The sequence below is a fragment of the Gavialis gangeticus genome, unplaced genomic scaffold (genome assembly GCF_001723915.1).
Source record: "Gavialis gangeticus isolate Ggan-Ray unplaced genomic scaffold, GavGan_comp1, whole genome shotgun sequence".
Lineage (NCBI taxonomy): Eukaryota > Metazoa > Chordata > Crocodylia > Gavialidae > Gavialis > Gavialis gangeticus.
In genome coordinates, this window is record NW_017729024.1 from 176,267,272 (window position 1) to 176,282,882 (window position 15,611).

General features: G+C 40.4%; 1 protein-coding gene across 4 annotated transcripts in view; it reads right to left on the reverse strand.

Moving 5' to 3' along the window:
• Window positions 1–15,611, reverse strand: part of EPG5 (ectopic P-granules autophagy protein 5 homolog) — a 99,697-nt gene that overhangs the window by 40,183 nt on the left and 43,903 nt on the right. For all 4 annotated transcript variants that reach the window (XM_019518108.1, XM_019518106.1, XM_019518110.1 and 1 more), the window contains 14 exons: window positions 15,175–15,319; window positions 13,516–13,713; window positions 12,870–12,980; window positions 12,016–12,135; window positions 10,431–10,597; window positions 9,995–10,222; window positions 9,173–9,296; window positions 7,748–7,892; window positions 5,601–5,772; window positions 4,394–4,556; window positions 3,536–3,678; window positions 2,254–2,410; window positions 1,059–1,253; window positions 167–380 (listed from right to left, as the gene is read on the reverse strand). In XM_019518108.1, coding sequence (XP_019373653.1) covers window positions 167–380; window positions 1,059–1,253; window positions 2,254–2,410; window positions 3,536–3,678; window positions 4,394–4,556; window positions 5,601–5,772; window positions 7,748–7,892; window positions 9,173–9,296; window positions 9,995–10,222; window positions 10,431–10,597; window positions 12,016–12,135; window positions 12,870–12,980; window positions 13,516–13,713; window positions 15,175–15,319 — 2,282 coding nt within the window. The remainder of the gene's footprint in view (window positions 1–166; window positions 381–1,058; window positions 1,254–2,253; window positions 2,411–3,535; window positions 3,679–4,393; window positions 4,557–5,600; window positions 5,773–7,747; window positions 7,893–9,172; window positions 9,297–9,994; window positions 10,223–10,430; window positions 10,598–12,015; window positions 12,136–12,869; window positions 12,981–13,515; window positions 13,714–15,174; window positions 15,320–15,611) is intronic.

A 15,611-nucleotide genomic window follows, 5' to 3' on the forward strand; every position in this document is an offset into this window, starting at 1 on the left:
ATTGTGCAACTGCAAATAAAATTATGTAATTGTGTTGCATGCATTTTCCCAAATATTAGGGCAATAAATCTTAAGGCAGTCTAGTACAGTTCAAATGTAGCAATTATAAAAAAAAAAAAAAAAAAAAATCAGTCCACAAGATCTGTTGGTTGACTCTGATACTTACTTTGTAGAAACAGCCTTAGAAAATCACTGTAATGATCAGGAAATTGATACCGGATAAGGCAAGTCCAGTGCTTGCAGAAAATATTAAATGGCATCAAAATTTCTTCTTCAGGCTCAAGACCACATGCATTGAGAGCCAAGTGAATGGACTCCAGAAGCCTGGTGCGTTCAGACAAAGGTGGCTTCGTGATGTTTAGCCATTGCGCAAGATCAAACTAGAACAGGAGAGAGCCAGCATTCAAGTAATGGACACTTCACAGACTTCAATGGGGTTATCTACATCCTTAAGCTTAATTGCATGCAAACACCTTGATGAACTGGAGTATTATAAGCATAATGGTTCTGACTGCAGGCATCTGTACGATTTGACAAGTTTGAAAAATGGGATTGGGAACCCTTCTACCTGTAGCCTTGGTCTTCGATTCCTATCCAGCCCAGGTTAGTAGTAAAATCCCCATCATCACCTCAAAGTAACTTGGCTATCTACACGAAATATAACTGGTAGTTTAGTTATGTTTCCAAAATGATGTCACAGCTAACATTATCTGCCAGCCCTCTAAGTTTTCTGCAGAGGTTCAAAGACTGAACTATCCTTTGACTCAAGGATAATCAATAAAGCATGCTGGGGTGGCAGTACTGGAAATTCAGTTGCTGCTGCTGCCAGCATCAGGAAACATCATCTCCATAAAGCCATCTGCATTGTTTTCATCTCCAATCCCTCTGCAATTTATACACATTAAGCACTATGCTATACTAGCAAATATGTTCCCAGAGAGCAATTTAGGATGTTTTAAAGAGTTTGATTTGTAGTTCTTTTTCCATTAGTCTGAATTCATATTCTTTAGTAAAACAGGCCATCTGTAATAGTATAGCACAAAAGTTCAAGGTTTTACCTTTGTCAGCAACATGAAGACAACATCACTGTTATCCTCACTCAGAAATGCCACAACTTTCTCATAGAAGTGCACAAACTCATTGGGAGAGGCAACTGGTGTGAAGTAAGGAGAGAGGAGATTACAGAGCCTCCGATTCTGAAGGATTGTTTGGAGAAGGGGTCTGCATTCAGATTTGGTCCCACTGATAAACACCTTGAAAGAGATACAGGATTTAAAAAAAACTCCAGAAGGTGGTTTCCCTGTATGCAACAGAGAAATTTAGTTTGATTAGAATGCTCTCAAAAACAGATAATCTATTCAAATAGATTTCATCTGGGCTTCTAGCCGAGTAAAGTTTTAAAATGAAAGTTTTAAAGATACGATATAAACTGAACCCATCAATATCAGCTATATGAAGATTCACTCTTCCAAAATCTAAACGTGATCTACCACCACCCTTAGCCCAAATGACCAGACAAACTTTACACCATGGTCTTAGCAATCAAATGGCTGCTGGGAAAATAAATCCCCATCGCAAGAACCCTGGCGGCTGTCATTATACATGTCAGTGCAGAGACAGGTAGGAATCTCTCTTCCACTCTTTTCATGTAGGAGTGATGTATGGGGGAAAGCAGTACCTAAAATCCAAGTTGTGTGACATTTTATAGATCAATAACTTGATCTTTTTTCCAGAGTACTGGTATATGTTCCCTACAGCCAACATTACCAAGTAGTAGGAAACTGCTTTTCTACACTAGCTGTAGCCTCTGAGTAATCTTCTATGTAAAGCATAATACAGCAATTTAATCTAGAGGTGGCAAAGCTACACATGCCTGGTACAGCTCATGCAAACAAGGAAACAACTAATGAACAAGAAGCAGAGGAGCATTAAAAATGCCCTTCTAAATACTGCAGCTACCAAGAACTAATGAGCAAACTGTGGATCCAGACAGTTTAACTGCCTAATTCACTTATTACGGTGAGCCCAGCTAACTGTAATAGACATCTTAGAACAACAGATATTACAGAGCGTGTATGTGAAACCCCGCTGAGGTGCTATACAACGTGGTGGGAGAATAATAAAATGGGAGCTTTAGCAATGCCTTGTCAGGCTTTTTGGAGATAACCAACTTCCAATCTACTGAACAGACAAATTGGAGGAAAACAAAAAAAATATTATTAAGCATACAAAATTAGGAAGTTATAAACTTACTTGACCTAGGATCTCAATGCAGGAGGTAAAGAACTGCTTAGTCGGGGGGTGGCGTTGAGTTTCCGCACACACAAATTCTACTACTGCAAAGAAGAGACTAATTCCTACTTTCTGAATTCCAGGCATAGGTTGCACTTTGTAGATATTGATCAATGCCCTGTAGAAAAGTTCAGGGAAAACTGAAGTCTGTGCACAGATTAGAAGAAAACCAGTTGTTATTTAGGGATTCAGAAAGGCCTTTATCATTTAGGGACAATTTTAAAGATTATTCTTTTTTGAAAAGAGACCTCAGTATGTCAAGTAGCACCTCTAAACAAAACAGATCATCTTGTCAACCTAACTATGAGACTGAGCTAAAGTCTACTCCTTAGCATCACAAGAATCGTTTGCTAAGTTCCAATCAGTTACTCCTTGGTAAACCTACAGTTCGCAGACTGCACAAGTGCCATGAATAGCAACATTTGAAGCCAGTAATGTTGCAACAGATGCAATCCGAGAGATTTATTCTAGCTATGGATGTTTCTTGGCAATTAAGAAATGGAAAAAAGATCCCAAGGGGAGGGGGGAGAGGGGGTGAGGAAGCCAGAGTAACATTTTGGAAGAGCATCTTTTTCTTTGCAAAGCAAGTGTATTTTATATAGAATCTAACCTTGTAATGTTATTTTTACAGATGCTTTTTTCAGGATACAGCTGCAGTGAATAAAATATATGCTGCAACAAGGCTTTTTAAAGTAACTGGGTCTCTAACTAAATTATTCCATCAGAAAATTTGGATTTCATAGCCACTTTCAGTATTGTCAAAACATTTGAAAAGGTGCCTTACTTGTTTTGAATCATAACTCTTACTGTCAAAGCACTGTCTTCATTAGTAGGAGCATCTATATAAGCACTAACATTAAAAATGCCCATTTAGCAGCTGTAAAAGTTTGCTGAGCCAAAATAAGCACTGCATGTCACAGCACAAAAATAGCATTATCATTTACTTTTGTAGTTAGAACGTAGCGATTATACTAGTAGAGTATACAATAAATGAATGGGTAACATTCAGTGTCCTCCTGTATCTGCTCCAGGATAAAAACTTACTATTCACAGTAAGCAATGGAGTTTCTCTGTTAGCTCATATGGTAATGATATGTGCTATTAATACGGAGACCCCAAAGTTCAAACCCTGCTGTCAGTGTGAACTGTCATGCATTATAAAAGCATGTAAACAGATTTTACCTGATCATTTTCATATTAAGAAAAGAACATTACTGTATATAGCAGCAACTGAGCATCTTACGTTATAAAGTTTTCCACATGGACAGCTGCTTCCACAACACACAGAGAAGGTGGTTTTGTGGCTTCTGCTTGTAGTTGTTTCACTTCCTTACGCAAAGCATGAAGCTGCTGATTTATTGCTTCATTTTTATGCTTCCCTTCAAACTAAGGGAGATAAAACCAGTTGCTAAACCATAGAAGAACAGGACAAGAGCAAGATGTTTTTCCTAAAACTCTTCCACCCCCTGAAGCCAAAAAAAAAGTAGAACCCACTACTAGTGTCCTGAGTTGGGATGTTTTCCCCAACTTCAGATCTAGTGCACATCTAGATCCATCTTCACCATTAACTGCCCTGGTATTTTTAACAGGTATAACCTAGTGCAGCGGTTCCCAACCTGTGGTACGGGTACCACCAGTGGTGCTAACAATTTATTATAGTTACTTTATATGACAAAAATCTGCTGGTGGTCCTTAAGATTGCATCATTTTAAATTGGTGGTGCACAATCTCTCAAAGTCCAGGAACCACTGAACTAATAAATAAAGACAAAAATAAACTGCAGACTAACCAATCAGTGATGTCACCTATAAACATCCCATCTTGATATGGTACTCTCATCAATAAGCATGATCTTACCACTTTGCGTATTGTCTTTCAATGCGACTTCCCAAACTTAAACACCAACTTTATAAAAGGGACCGATCCTTCAGCTGCTGAAAAGCAACCACATCTGGAATGATGTGTAGCAGCTGGGAAGTAGTGCTGGCTGTGCAGCAGTATAACACATAACACTCCCAACTTGGGTAAACACTAAGTCAGTGTGGATTTCTCTAATGACAGCTGTGACTCAGAAGCAATGATGTGGCATCCAATCTCTAACCTGGACTGTTACAAGAGCTGCCCCCTGGCAACTCTTATTGGAACCGCCCCGACATTCGAGCTTGAGAGTGATCTGCTCTTCTCTATTGATGTAGAGCTTGGGAATCATCTCCAGTATTTCACTGTAGAAAGCAATGTGCTGGGACTCCCAGAGAGCTGCAGCTCTGCAAAACATACGAGAGAAATTATCAAAACTTCTAGCTTAGGGAGAAATGTTGAAAAACTGAACAGCAAGAGATAAAATGTAGCTACTTTCTTTATCCCAAATATTTTGATTCAGACCCTCCCAGTTTCAACCCTGAATATCTACAGCAGTGGTTCTCAACCTCTTTGAATGAGGCACCCCTCCATAAACTTTTGCGAATCAAGTGGCATCCAATTTCAAAAACTAATTAATACATTACAGTGCTTGCTCTCCTTCCAGGGAAGCCAAGCATTGGGGTGGGGGATTGGCCTGACAGAGACAAGCCGGAGCCAGTCCTTATCTGCTTATCTTCTCACACCTCTTTTATCACCTTGCACCTGGAGGCACCCTTCAAAAGGATCTGGCAGCACCCATCAGTGCCATGGCACCCTGGTTGAGAATCACTGCTCTATAGTTTAATTCCTGCTAGGTGGCTAAAATGAGGAAAACAGTTTACTTCTAATTATTCATTTGTTACTTTTGTTTGGAATGCCTGAAATTCTTCAGCTACATTTTCCTATTAAAGGAGCAAAAGGGCCATTAAAAACCTGTAATGGCCTGATCCTATGTCACCTGTTAAGTACCTAAGAGCGATCCATGTCCCTCTATTTGAATCTGTTTTCAGAACATGCCTGTATCTTATTTAGACTAAGTAACAAACAACAAGGAGAAGGAGAACAAACATGAGGACACTCCCACCTTCTGTACTGAAAGCTTTTTAGGGGCACCAGCAGGAATAGGATCAGTCACAGTCAGTCTCTTCTTCCTTTTTCTATATACAAGTTACTTGCCCTTAAAAACAGATTCATCTGACAGACGCTATTACCAGAAACAGCCACAGTAGACAAAAATTTTCTTAAGCATTAAAACTGTTCTAATTCAATGGTCACATACTCTACAAGGAAAACACAGTAGATCAGTAACTGGGAAACAGCTTCTGTGATTTCTAATTAATCTGGACAAGCAGGCCATTGTAGAAATCAGCTAAAGACACAGAGCAGAAGCAAAAACAACTAAATCTTACTTGGCATGTTGCTGCAAGACATTAAGGTCCATACGCATAAGCTGCATTGCTTCCTTCTGGTTTACCAGAGTGGTGGAGGAAATAACAGGCACAGGAGCTTTCACTGGCTGCAGAGGAAGAGGGGGTCTAGGAGCATCATATTTCTTCAAATTACTCATTATTCTCTCCTTGGCTATAAGGGAAAGAAGCATTTAGGATAAAACCTAACTAAAATATTACTCGGGTAACTTCCAGTAGAAATATTTTTTTTTATTTGAAACACATTTTTGCTAACAAACAAATATTACAATTTTCTTGAGACAGTGTCATTTACGTTTCCTGGAGGCATTTTCCATAACCAATTTTCATATGTCAACTTTTTTTTTGGCCTAAAATCAAATCTCCAAAACACATGGCCCTGCCCAGTGCCAGAAACAGATCAATCTCATTTCTGATCAAGGTGACAGTTCCAATGTTCTTGGATTCTATTTTATTACGCACAAAGTCTGTGATAAAAGAAATATAAATTAAGGCTGGTAAGTTAAATGTTGAGAGTTCAGGTTTACAGATGCCTGTGCAACATTAACCCAGTCCTTTTTGAGAATGCACATTAAAAATTACCTAACAAACTACATTTTCCCACAGGATGTAGCCTCATTCAGTCTATACGATGAAGGGTGCTTAATTAATAAGCAGCTCTGCTACACCATATATTTTCTCCCCGCTGTTCAACAAATGGCCCCATTCCCTTTTTACTGCACTATTCATACCCTGTCCTGACTAAATTATTAACGTCTCCCCTGTCCCTTCTCTTCATTGAGTCCCAGTCTCCTTATGCTTTTCACCCAAGCTCTGTCTCCTCGAGTCACTGTTCCTAGATTACACACTCATCAACCTGCCAAGCTCCTTTTTCAGCCTGCTTCCGACCTTGCCCCAAGTCCCACCTGCATTACCCATCCCACAGCCTCACAATCCCAGGCTTCTTATCCAATCTCAAATTCTTGTCTTCCTCAGCTTTTGTCAGAGCCCCTACCCCTGCCTCAGTCCCATCTCTTTCCCCATCACACCCTGGCTCCCCTTCTCTCCTACCAATTCCACGTGAGTCCCAGTCTTGTGCATAACTCAATTTCTAGTCCCAGCTTCCTTCTAACACATACTCCAATTCCAGCCTCTCCTCCATGTCCTAGTAAGTCCTTTCCTATGGTCTATGTAATAGGCACATGTGAAGTGCTTTTATAAAAGGACAGCATGACCATATCTGGCCCCATTTTCACTGGATGAACAAAAGACCCATCCTTGCCAGAAAGGCCACCCTACTCCCAAAACATTGAGCCTCTGTTGCAAAGCAAGGGCAGCCATTAGGACTTCTCAAAGAAAAGGCCACCCATATTTTTAAACATGAGTAAATAGAACTAATCATTAGCCTTAGCCTTGAACACTTGAACTGTTTTCATGGATATGTTCCAAAAAGTTCAGCCTATGTTGGATACCTGAAACAAGTATTTCAGACCATATAGTTTAAGCACGTCTCAGCCACTTTACTACTTCTCTGCTAGAAGCCCTGCCAATAATGTTTTGATGTTTATACTTTTGGAAACAGTATAATTGTAACAGTATAATGATTAATGTTTATACTTAAAGAAATGAAGAAATGCATGTTTTTAGGATAAAATGACAGGGGAATAAAATAGCACGCAGCAACACAGCCAGCAAGGTGGCCCTATAAAAAGTGAGACATGCTGGGTGAAGCATTCAAATTATTTGTGAATATGTGAGTCAGTCTTCTTTGAAACAGGTACTTCTTATATTTCTTAGATAATACTGGTCTTTAAAAATATTGCCACGTGGGCATACAAGAAAGGCCCCTAAATTTAAGATCAAGTGGACTAAATGTGGCCAAATATTCAGAAATACTGAATATGGGGGAAAAAAATAGATCTCACTGAAGTCACTCAGGAACATTTGAAAAATCAGGGCGCTTATTCAGGTGTCTGAAGACCCATGAAAATGTCATCCTATTGTAATTCAAAGTAAAACAAAACATAGGATGTTAAGCCATTTTTTTTTATATAACCAACTGCACTACATTCACCAAGCACGCAAATGACAGCTCTCACCACATAATAATTCTTTCTTCAATAACTTTTACCACGTTCTCTTTCTCTTACCTGATGAAGGGTTAGTGAAATCTATCTGTGCTGATGAAGTGCTAGAGGCTGCATGCGATTCGAGTTTGACTTGAAGCCAGAGGTTTAGAGATTCCTGAAACTCATGCTGTACAAGTTCAATATTGACATATTCCATCCACAAATCCTACAGTATAAAAGGAGGATTCGATTAACTGTGGGCATTTGCACAGCTGACAAAGTACTACCGTCTGTGGTGTATCCATCTCTAGGAGCTGCATCCAACATATTAAAAAAAAATTCCGATGAACAATGACCCCTCAACAAAAGACAGAGTTGGGGGCGGGGAGGGAGAGGCAAGCAAAAAATACACTCAGCGACACAGATAAACCACTCACTGGAGGTACTCATGACCCTAGTGGAGGGAGTCAGACAGGGCTCACAGGGACTTCTAAAGATACAAGGTCAGAGCCATACCTGGGCCCCATTCAAACATAAACCAGGTCAGAAAGGGCATGACAACTATATCAAACAACTACTTGAAATTCACAGAGGAAGCTCCAGTTGCTGACTTATGTGCACAAAATCAGTGAGGAAAAACCCTAAGCCATCTTTTTCTACTGATCCTACATATATACCCATTAAAAAAGTAATAGAAAAATGCATTTAAATTACTAGGAGCAGCCTTCAAGAATCTGCCTAATCAATGAGCTTTCACCCGGTAGTATCACACAAAGGCTTAAGTACACAGTGGAAAGAATAATGCAAGCTTCCCTCTTGCTTATTTTGGTGTAATCAGGAAATAATTCATATCCTAGCAATATGAGCAATGTGGCCATGAATGTCTTGCATGCCGCTGAAACAAGTGATTTTGAGTAGCAGTTTGTACTTGCTGCATCAAGTATGAGATCTGGCTCAAACACAGAGGGAAGTCATTTGGATTGGTAGGTAAGCTTCTAAGAAAAAAAATTTTAGGGCACTTATGGATGTACTCCAGGAGGCTGGGGGCAGGGGGCTTTAATTAGCAAGCTGCACTAATTAATTGTGCCTGAGCATCATGGGCAACAGTGTCCCTGTGCTGAAAAATGGCGGTGGGGCACTATGAACTAAAAGCTCATCGAATCAGTTTTAGTTCAAAGTGCTCCACCACCACTTTTCAGCACAGGGATGCTGATACACGAGAGGTTGGAGGCTGCTGGAGCACATTAATTCCCATGCTCCAGCAGACTTGATTAATCAGGTCTTCTCTAATGCACTGGATTTATAACATGTTGGAACAGCCTCGCTGTAAGTCTATAGAAGCCCCTTGTGCTGTTGCCACTGTGCCATATGGACAATACTAAAAACTAACAAAGCCTGGAGCATCCCACAGTATCAGCAGTACCAACTGTCTGCAATATCAAGCAAACTGCACTTTGAATCCCAAATCGTCCCATTCCCACACTTCCCATCATGCTGGAATTTCACCTGCTGATTCTGCATGATCTTTGCAAGTCTGTACGCATCATATTGCTTTGGTAAAGAAGGAATGTACGTGTCTCCTTTCTGAAAGCTCTCTTCCTCCAGCCACAGAACAAACACATTGAAAAGCCTAAGAAAACAGAGAAAATAAATCAAGTTTCTTTTGTGCATTATTTCTTTCAATCACACAAAACACATGCCCCCTGCACATTTCACCACAGTCTGAGACAGCTGCATCTTGATGAGCAGTAAACACTGAACGGGGAACCTCTGGAACTGAAAGAACATGGCTCTACAGACTGAGCTAAAGCACCAGGTTCAGCTGTGGACTGTAATCCACAGATCTCATGCGGAAGAAAACATGTTACAAATATACTAAACAGGCGGATGCACCAAAACCCAACCTAGATGTGCTGGGTTCTCTGCAACATTCTACCACAGCGCATCAGCTTACATTGATGAGACAAGGAGCAAGGAGACAGACTGAGAGTTAGTTTTTTCAGAGTAAAACATGGGAAAATCCAAAGGTTACTAGTTTCAGACTAGACTCAAGTACACACAGTGGGAATTCAAATGATGATGGGAAGAAGTTAGGGCGACGGAAGAGAAAAGTAGAAGTAATGGAATTAAGTTTAGAATGGGGAAAAAAATTATGCTCATAATAAGGATTCTTACAGGCACGTCTGGGTAGGTCAGGGGTCCCATACCTTCACTCCCCAATCAATACAGCCCGGGTGGTACAGTTCTGTCGTGCAGACATAACCTCAGTAACTGCACTAACAAGCTTAGCAGTGTCACCGAGAACTGAAACAGATGGGCCCTCTGTACCTGACAAGTTCTTTATGCAGTTCTGGGGAAGTCAGGTAATCCGGAGAGTAGCTTCCCTTTTCCGATGACCCTTCGTTGCCATCCAAAGGACCCTCTACTCTCAGCGCTTTACTAGCAGCATGGTGGAAGTCTGCCACCTCTATCAAACGCTGCTTCATTTCATTCAACATATTAACTTGAGCTGGGCTCTGGAAAAACCTTCTTCCTATACAGCCATCCACAGGGAGCCTTAAACAACAGAAGTTTCATTATCAGACTGATATCTACACAATACACTGATCTTCTGCTTCTGTAAAGGACTGGCAAAGAAACCTGTTTTCAACTGAGCTCTTGGCTCCACAGGAAAAGGATTATACAAATGAGATTACCAAGTGTTGTGTTTAAAACATTAGTGCGCGCCATTAATTATACAAGAACCTTTATGACTAAAGCTTACCCATATTGAGGCCCTGGTCGGTGAAGGTAAAGGAGAAAGAATTTTTGCCAAATGAGGGGAAGGAGAGGGTGGTCTGCTGGGGTTGCAAAAGCTTGATGAGCCCACCGGTAAATCATTAGTCTCTGAAGAGAAGGTACAATGGGCAGCTTCAACTGAGTCTGGGCTTTCTGCAAAAGCAACGAAGGAATCATTTCAAACAAGTGCATAGGATCATAGGAAAGTAGGGTGGGAAGGGACCTCCTGAGGTCATCTAGTCCAGTCCCCTGCAGGATCATCCCTGACTAAAGCATCCTACTCAAGTCTCCGTCTAAGCCACTACTGAAAATTTCCAATGAGGAGATTCCACTATTTCTATCCGTAGCCTGCTCCAATGCTTGACAACTCACATAAATCAGAAAGTTTTTCCTAAACTCCAACCTAGATTTCCACTGCTGCAGTGTCAAGTCATTGCTCCTACTCCAGTACTCTACAGACAGAGAAAAGGTTATCTCCATTCCCTCCATCATCATCCTTAAGGCATCTGAAGATTTACCAAATCCCCTCTCAGTCTTCACTTCTCCAGACTACAATAACCCTAGTTTTTTCAGCCTTCTTTGTAAATCATACTTCCCAGATCCCCTAATCATTTTTGTCACTTGCCACTGGACTCTTTCCAGTCTGCCCACATCTTTCTCAAAGCATGGGGCCCAAAACTGGATGTAGAACTGCAGGTGAGGCCTCACCAGTGCTGAAAAAAGATGACCGATTTCTTTATGAAAATTTACACTGCATAAGTCAAGATGAAAGGTGGTCCAATGAAACTCAAGAAAACCGAGTTAAATTACATGGCATTGTCAGAACTTCCTACACAACCCTGGGCTCAGGGGGCTATGCAGAAAATGTTAACCCACGATTCCACCTCTTCATGGTCTCAGCTCTGGATCTGTTACATAGTGACACTAGCACTTCCCCAATTCACAGCAGTATTTGTAAGGAGAAAAACACTAAAGATCAGATGCTACCATAATATGACATAAGCATGTTATTTTTAACGTCCTTTCATGGCAAAATAACTAAGTCATTAAAAGCCAGGCCTTCAGCAGGGTCATTTCCAAAGAATTCAAAAGAGTCTATACGAAAAATACCAGCCAATTGACCAAATGAAGCCTAAAAAGGGTTGCACTGGTGCCAGTGAAAGCAAAACTACAAGAAATAGAACTACAGCTGCTTGCAGACATTAAAAAAAGTGGCACTTTACTTTAAATTCCATGTGCTCCTGCACCAAGCCCAGCACATGCCCAGAAGAGACAATGCGTTAGTTGGACCCAGCTTGCTTGACGTCTGTATAGATTAGGCGCTTTAGTGGGGCTTTTTGGATGCTTTTATCTAATAGCTGATTGAATCAGCTTTAGCTAAGAGCCAAAAAGTCCCACTGAAGCACCTGATCTAAACAGACGCTGCTGACCAGCTCAATGTAACACTGCTGGTTCCACTAAACCATGCAGGGGGCAGATTTGTTTGTCTTTTTGACATCTACAATCAGCCTGTATGCCCAAAGAGTTTTTTTTTTTTCTTTTTTTTCTTTTAAGGGTGACTCTTCTCTTACCTTCAGAGCCTGGTCAGGAGTTAAAGCATTGATTACCAACTCCCCCTCCACAACTCTGCGGAGCTGAGAATCTTCTTCAAATATTGACTCCATATTCAAAACTGTCCATGAAAACCAGACCTGCATGACACAGCAAAAGAAACATTGCTAACAGAGAAAAACCTGCCATTTTCCAAACAATCGAATATCTTTTAAAAGATCCTCACTTTGAAACTCCAATAGCTATGTCACAGAAAACTAGGGAACAAATAAAATGAAGTTTCTGTGAGCAGAAACATTTCACCTGACCCATTTTTCTGTTTCACTGAAGACCAGTTACAACTGAAAAGCTCATAGATGAGGAAAAGCAGCAGGTTGGTATGATCTGTAGCTAAGATCATCAATACAGAGAACTCCAGATATCAAAAACTACCCAGATTTTTCTTCTTTACTATTATAATTGAGTCTCTTCTCTCACAGTCTTAGAGTGTTTCTGGTGCTTGGGTAAGATGCATCTTGTATGTGGAAAGGAGGTGGCCAGTCTCAAAATATTTCTTAAAGACTGATCTAACAGAAATTTCAGTACCTGCTCGGTCTCACTCACCGACAAGAGAATGAGCAAAAAGGATTTATTAATAGCTGTGTTAAATGAGTTCTTAAATTAAGATTTAGGATAGATATTATCAACATCTGCATCCCAAAAGGATTGCTGCAAATGGGGCTACAAATATTCATTCTGGATTAGCATTTTAAACCATCACAATCAGCCATATGAAATAAGGAAAAAAAAGGAATGGCACAGAGCAGCAGACATTATTCGAGCAGGTGACAGAGGGAAACACATCGCACGTTCAAGTGATCTAACAATTTCCTACCTGAGAGGAATTTGCATTGCCCTCAATGAAGGAAGGGGTCACGTTGCCTGCCACAATCCAGCTGACCAGTGAAGACAGCAGACCTTTGTCCGAGTGATAACCTAAAGCATTCTGCATGGGAAATGTACACTAAGTAAAAAATGCAGGACAAACTAAGAAGGTTTACAAAGCTCTGGACCAGACCAGACCCTTCTCTCCAGAATGCCCCTTCTGTGTATAATCAAACTCCCAACCCCAATTCAAAAAGCCACCCATGAAGTGGCAACCTGTATCTCTTTTCTTCCAAGCTGGAATATTGATCATTAGGCAGTTGCTCCTGTTTGGGGGTTTCCCCAAGTATCCTCACCTTGGTGTCTGTCTTTTAAGGCCAGAACACTATTTTTGCACTGAATATGTTCTAAAAGCAACAAGTTTATCAATTAACTCCATTTAATTAAATGCCAATGTATTTCAAACTGCCCTTTCATTCATGTGCCAGTTCTGTCCCCAGTCCTGTTCCACACAGCATATCCAAATACACACGCTCCATTGTACACGTTCATAACAAGAATATCAGCAACATTTCATATAAACAGGATTATGTTCTGACAATCCTAAAACTAAACTTTAATACATTTTTCAGGCTGCATCGATGCACCTGTTTTACCTTGTGCTGCTGATACAGCAGTTTTTGGAGACAATCCTCTTGACCATACTGAAAAGCTGCTTTGCATAAATGATCCATCAAGAAGAGTGTTGCTCTATCTCGGTGCCACAGCTGTTGGCTAGTGAGGACCTGAACCCAGAACTCCAGCACAGCTACCTGCCCCACTGCATTAGGCTGGCTGCTTATAAAGATGTGATGCTGCCAAATTAAGAGGTACAATTAGAAAACAGCACACCGTCTGCATTATTAAAGCTAAAAAAAGCATACTGAAGAGTTGCAAGTCTCATATGTTTTCATGACAGTGATCACAATCCCATCTGTCTAGTTTATGGTGCTGCGCCCTGTATCTGTAAAGTATTTGCTATTTTTGAGGTCTCTGATCTCAGAAATTCCGTGAATAAAGATCTGGTGGGGCCAAGGAGTCTTTGACGCTTATGAACACTCTCCTGAAGAAGACAACCACTGAAGCCACATGCTAAAAATTCAGCAGGCTTCACATGACAAGGTCTATTTCTGAATTTATTCTCCTCTCTCTGCCAGGCAGATCTCTCACAACGTTACTACAGGTATTAGCTTCTCTCTTTTCCTAAGTTTGCTAGTCTATCTAATTCCACAAGGCCTAAATCTCACTGCCAGTACTAGAAACACTCTGGAGGACCAACACCAATGCTTTCTAAACCAGTGACATTTCCTAAATGCAGTCACAAACCAGTAATCAAAAAGGAAAACTTTCTGACATCTGCCAGATCATTACTTAATTACTGCCTTAGTCAACTTTAATGTCAGCATGACAACAGCTTTGCATCGTCTTGTAGGCAACTTTGATGATCAGTCACCCTCTGTCCTTTTAACAAACAAAAGCCTTGACAGTGGTCTAGAGAATCTGCTTTCTTAGAAAGCTGGCCAGTGCCTCTCAGTCATGTACTTAAGGTCTAATCAATCATCATGTTTTGGGACTGAAGGCAATTCTCTCCCCAGAGAACTCAAGGGTCCTTCGCCTTCCTCTGCAGTAAATAGCATGGTTTATTCTCTAAAAACACCTGTGCATGTCATTTAATCACACCCATACCATTGTAGAGGGCTCAAATTAGAAGCACCTTTGTCTCTTCTGTCCTTTACCTGTAGCACATAGCTTATTTTCCTGAGGATTGAAATGCTTTTGTAAAACTAAAGTTTTCAGATACAGTATTTTGGTGAAATTTGGTAGCCTGCAGTATGCTCAAGATTAGACTAGATGAGCCCTACCGGTCTGGATTCCTATGTTATATATTATAACATAACTGTTATATTAATACACACACACACACACGTGCATTTATTAATATAACAATTATATATGTACCTACCACACACACATACTTTAATATATATACACATATACACACACATTATAACATAATTATGTTAATATACAATTATGTTAATATTATATTAGCATGACAATTGTGTTTGTTTATTTTATATATATATATATATATATATATATATATACACATACACATAAAAAATATGATATACACACTATATAATATATAGTTTAATATATAGTAAATAAGACCAAGACAGAGGAGATGGGTTACAGCATTAGCATACTACATGGTGAAATCACCACACTGATGCATTTTAGGTATACAGTCCATTCATGCTTCATCTTCTGACCTGGATCATGCTGTTGAGAAGCTTAATGTTTTCTCCATAGCTCCCTCCTGTCAAGTGCTGGGCCACCTTGTGTGTAACCTGCTGAGTCATTCCTTGGGGAACTCCACTATCCACATGAAGGAAGAGTTGGATGTAAGACAAAAACCTGGGGGTCATAATAATCACAAATAAAATACACTCCGTTTTAAGATTTTGTGGTGTAGTAGGCAAATAAAACCTGGCTTTTTTTTTTTTTTTTTTTTTTAAAGGGATGCGGAGAGTGGTGCCAGTCTCCAGAGCCTGATCCTGGTATGCAGGGGTCTAGCTACCCTGTAGACCAGCCACACCCGGCACCACGCCTACAGGTTGGGGAACTCCCTTCTTGTCAGTACAGAGACAGAAAAGGATCTTGGAGTCATCATTGATGCCAAGATGAACATGGGCCGGCAGTGTGGGGA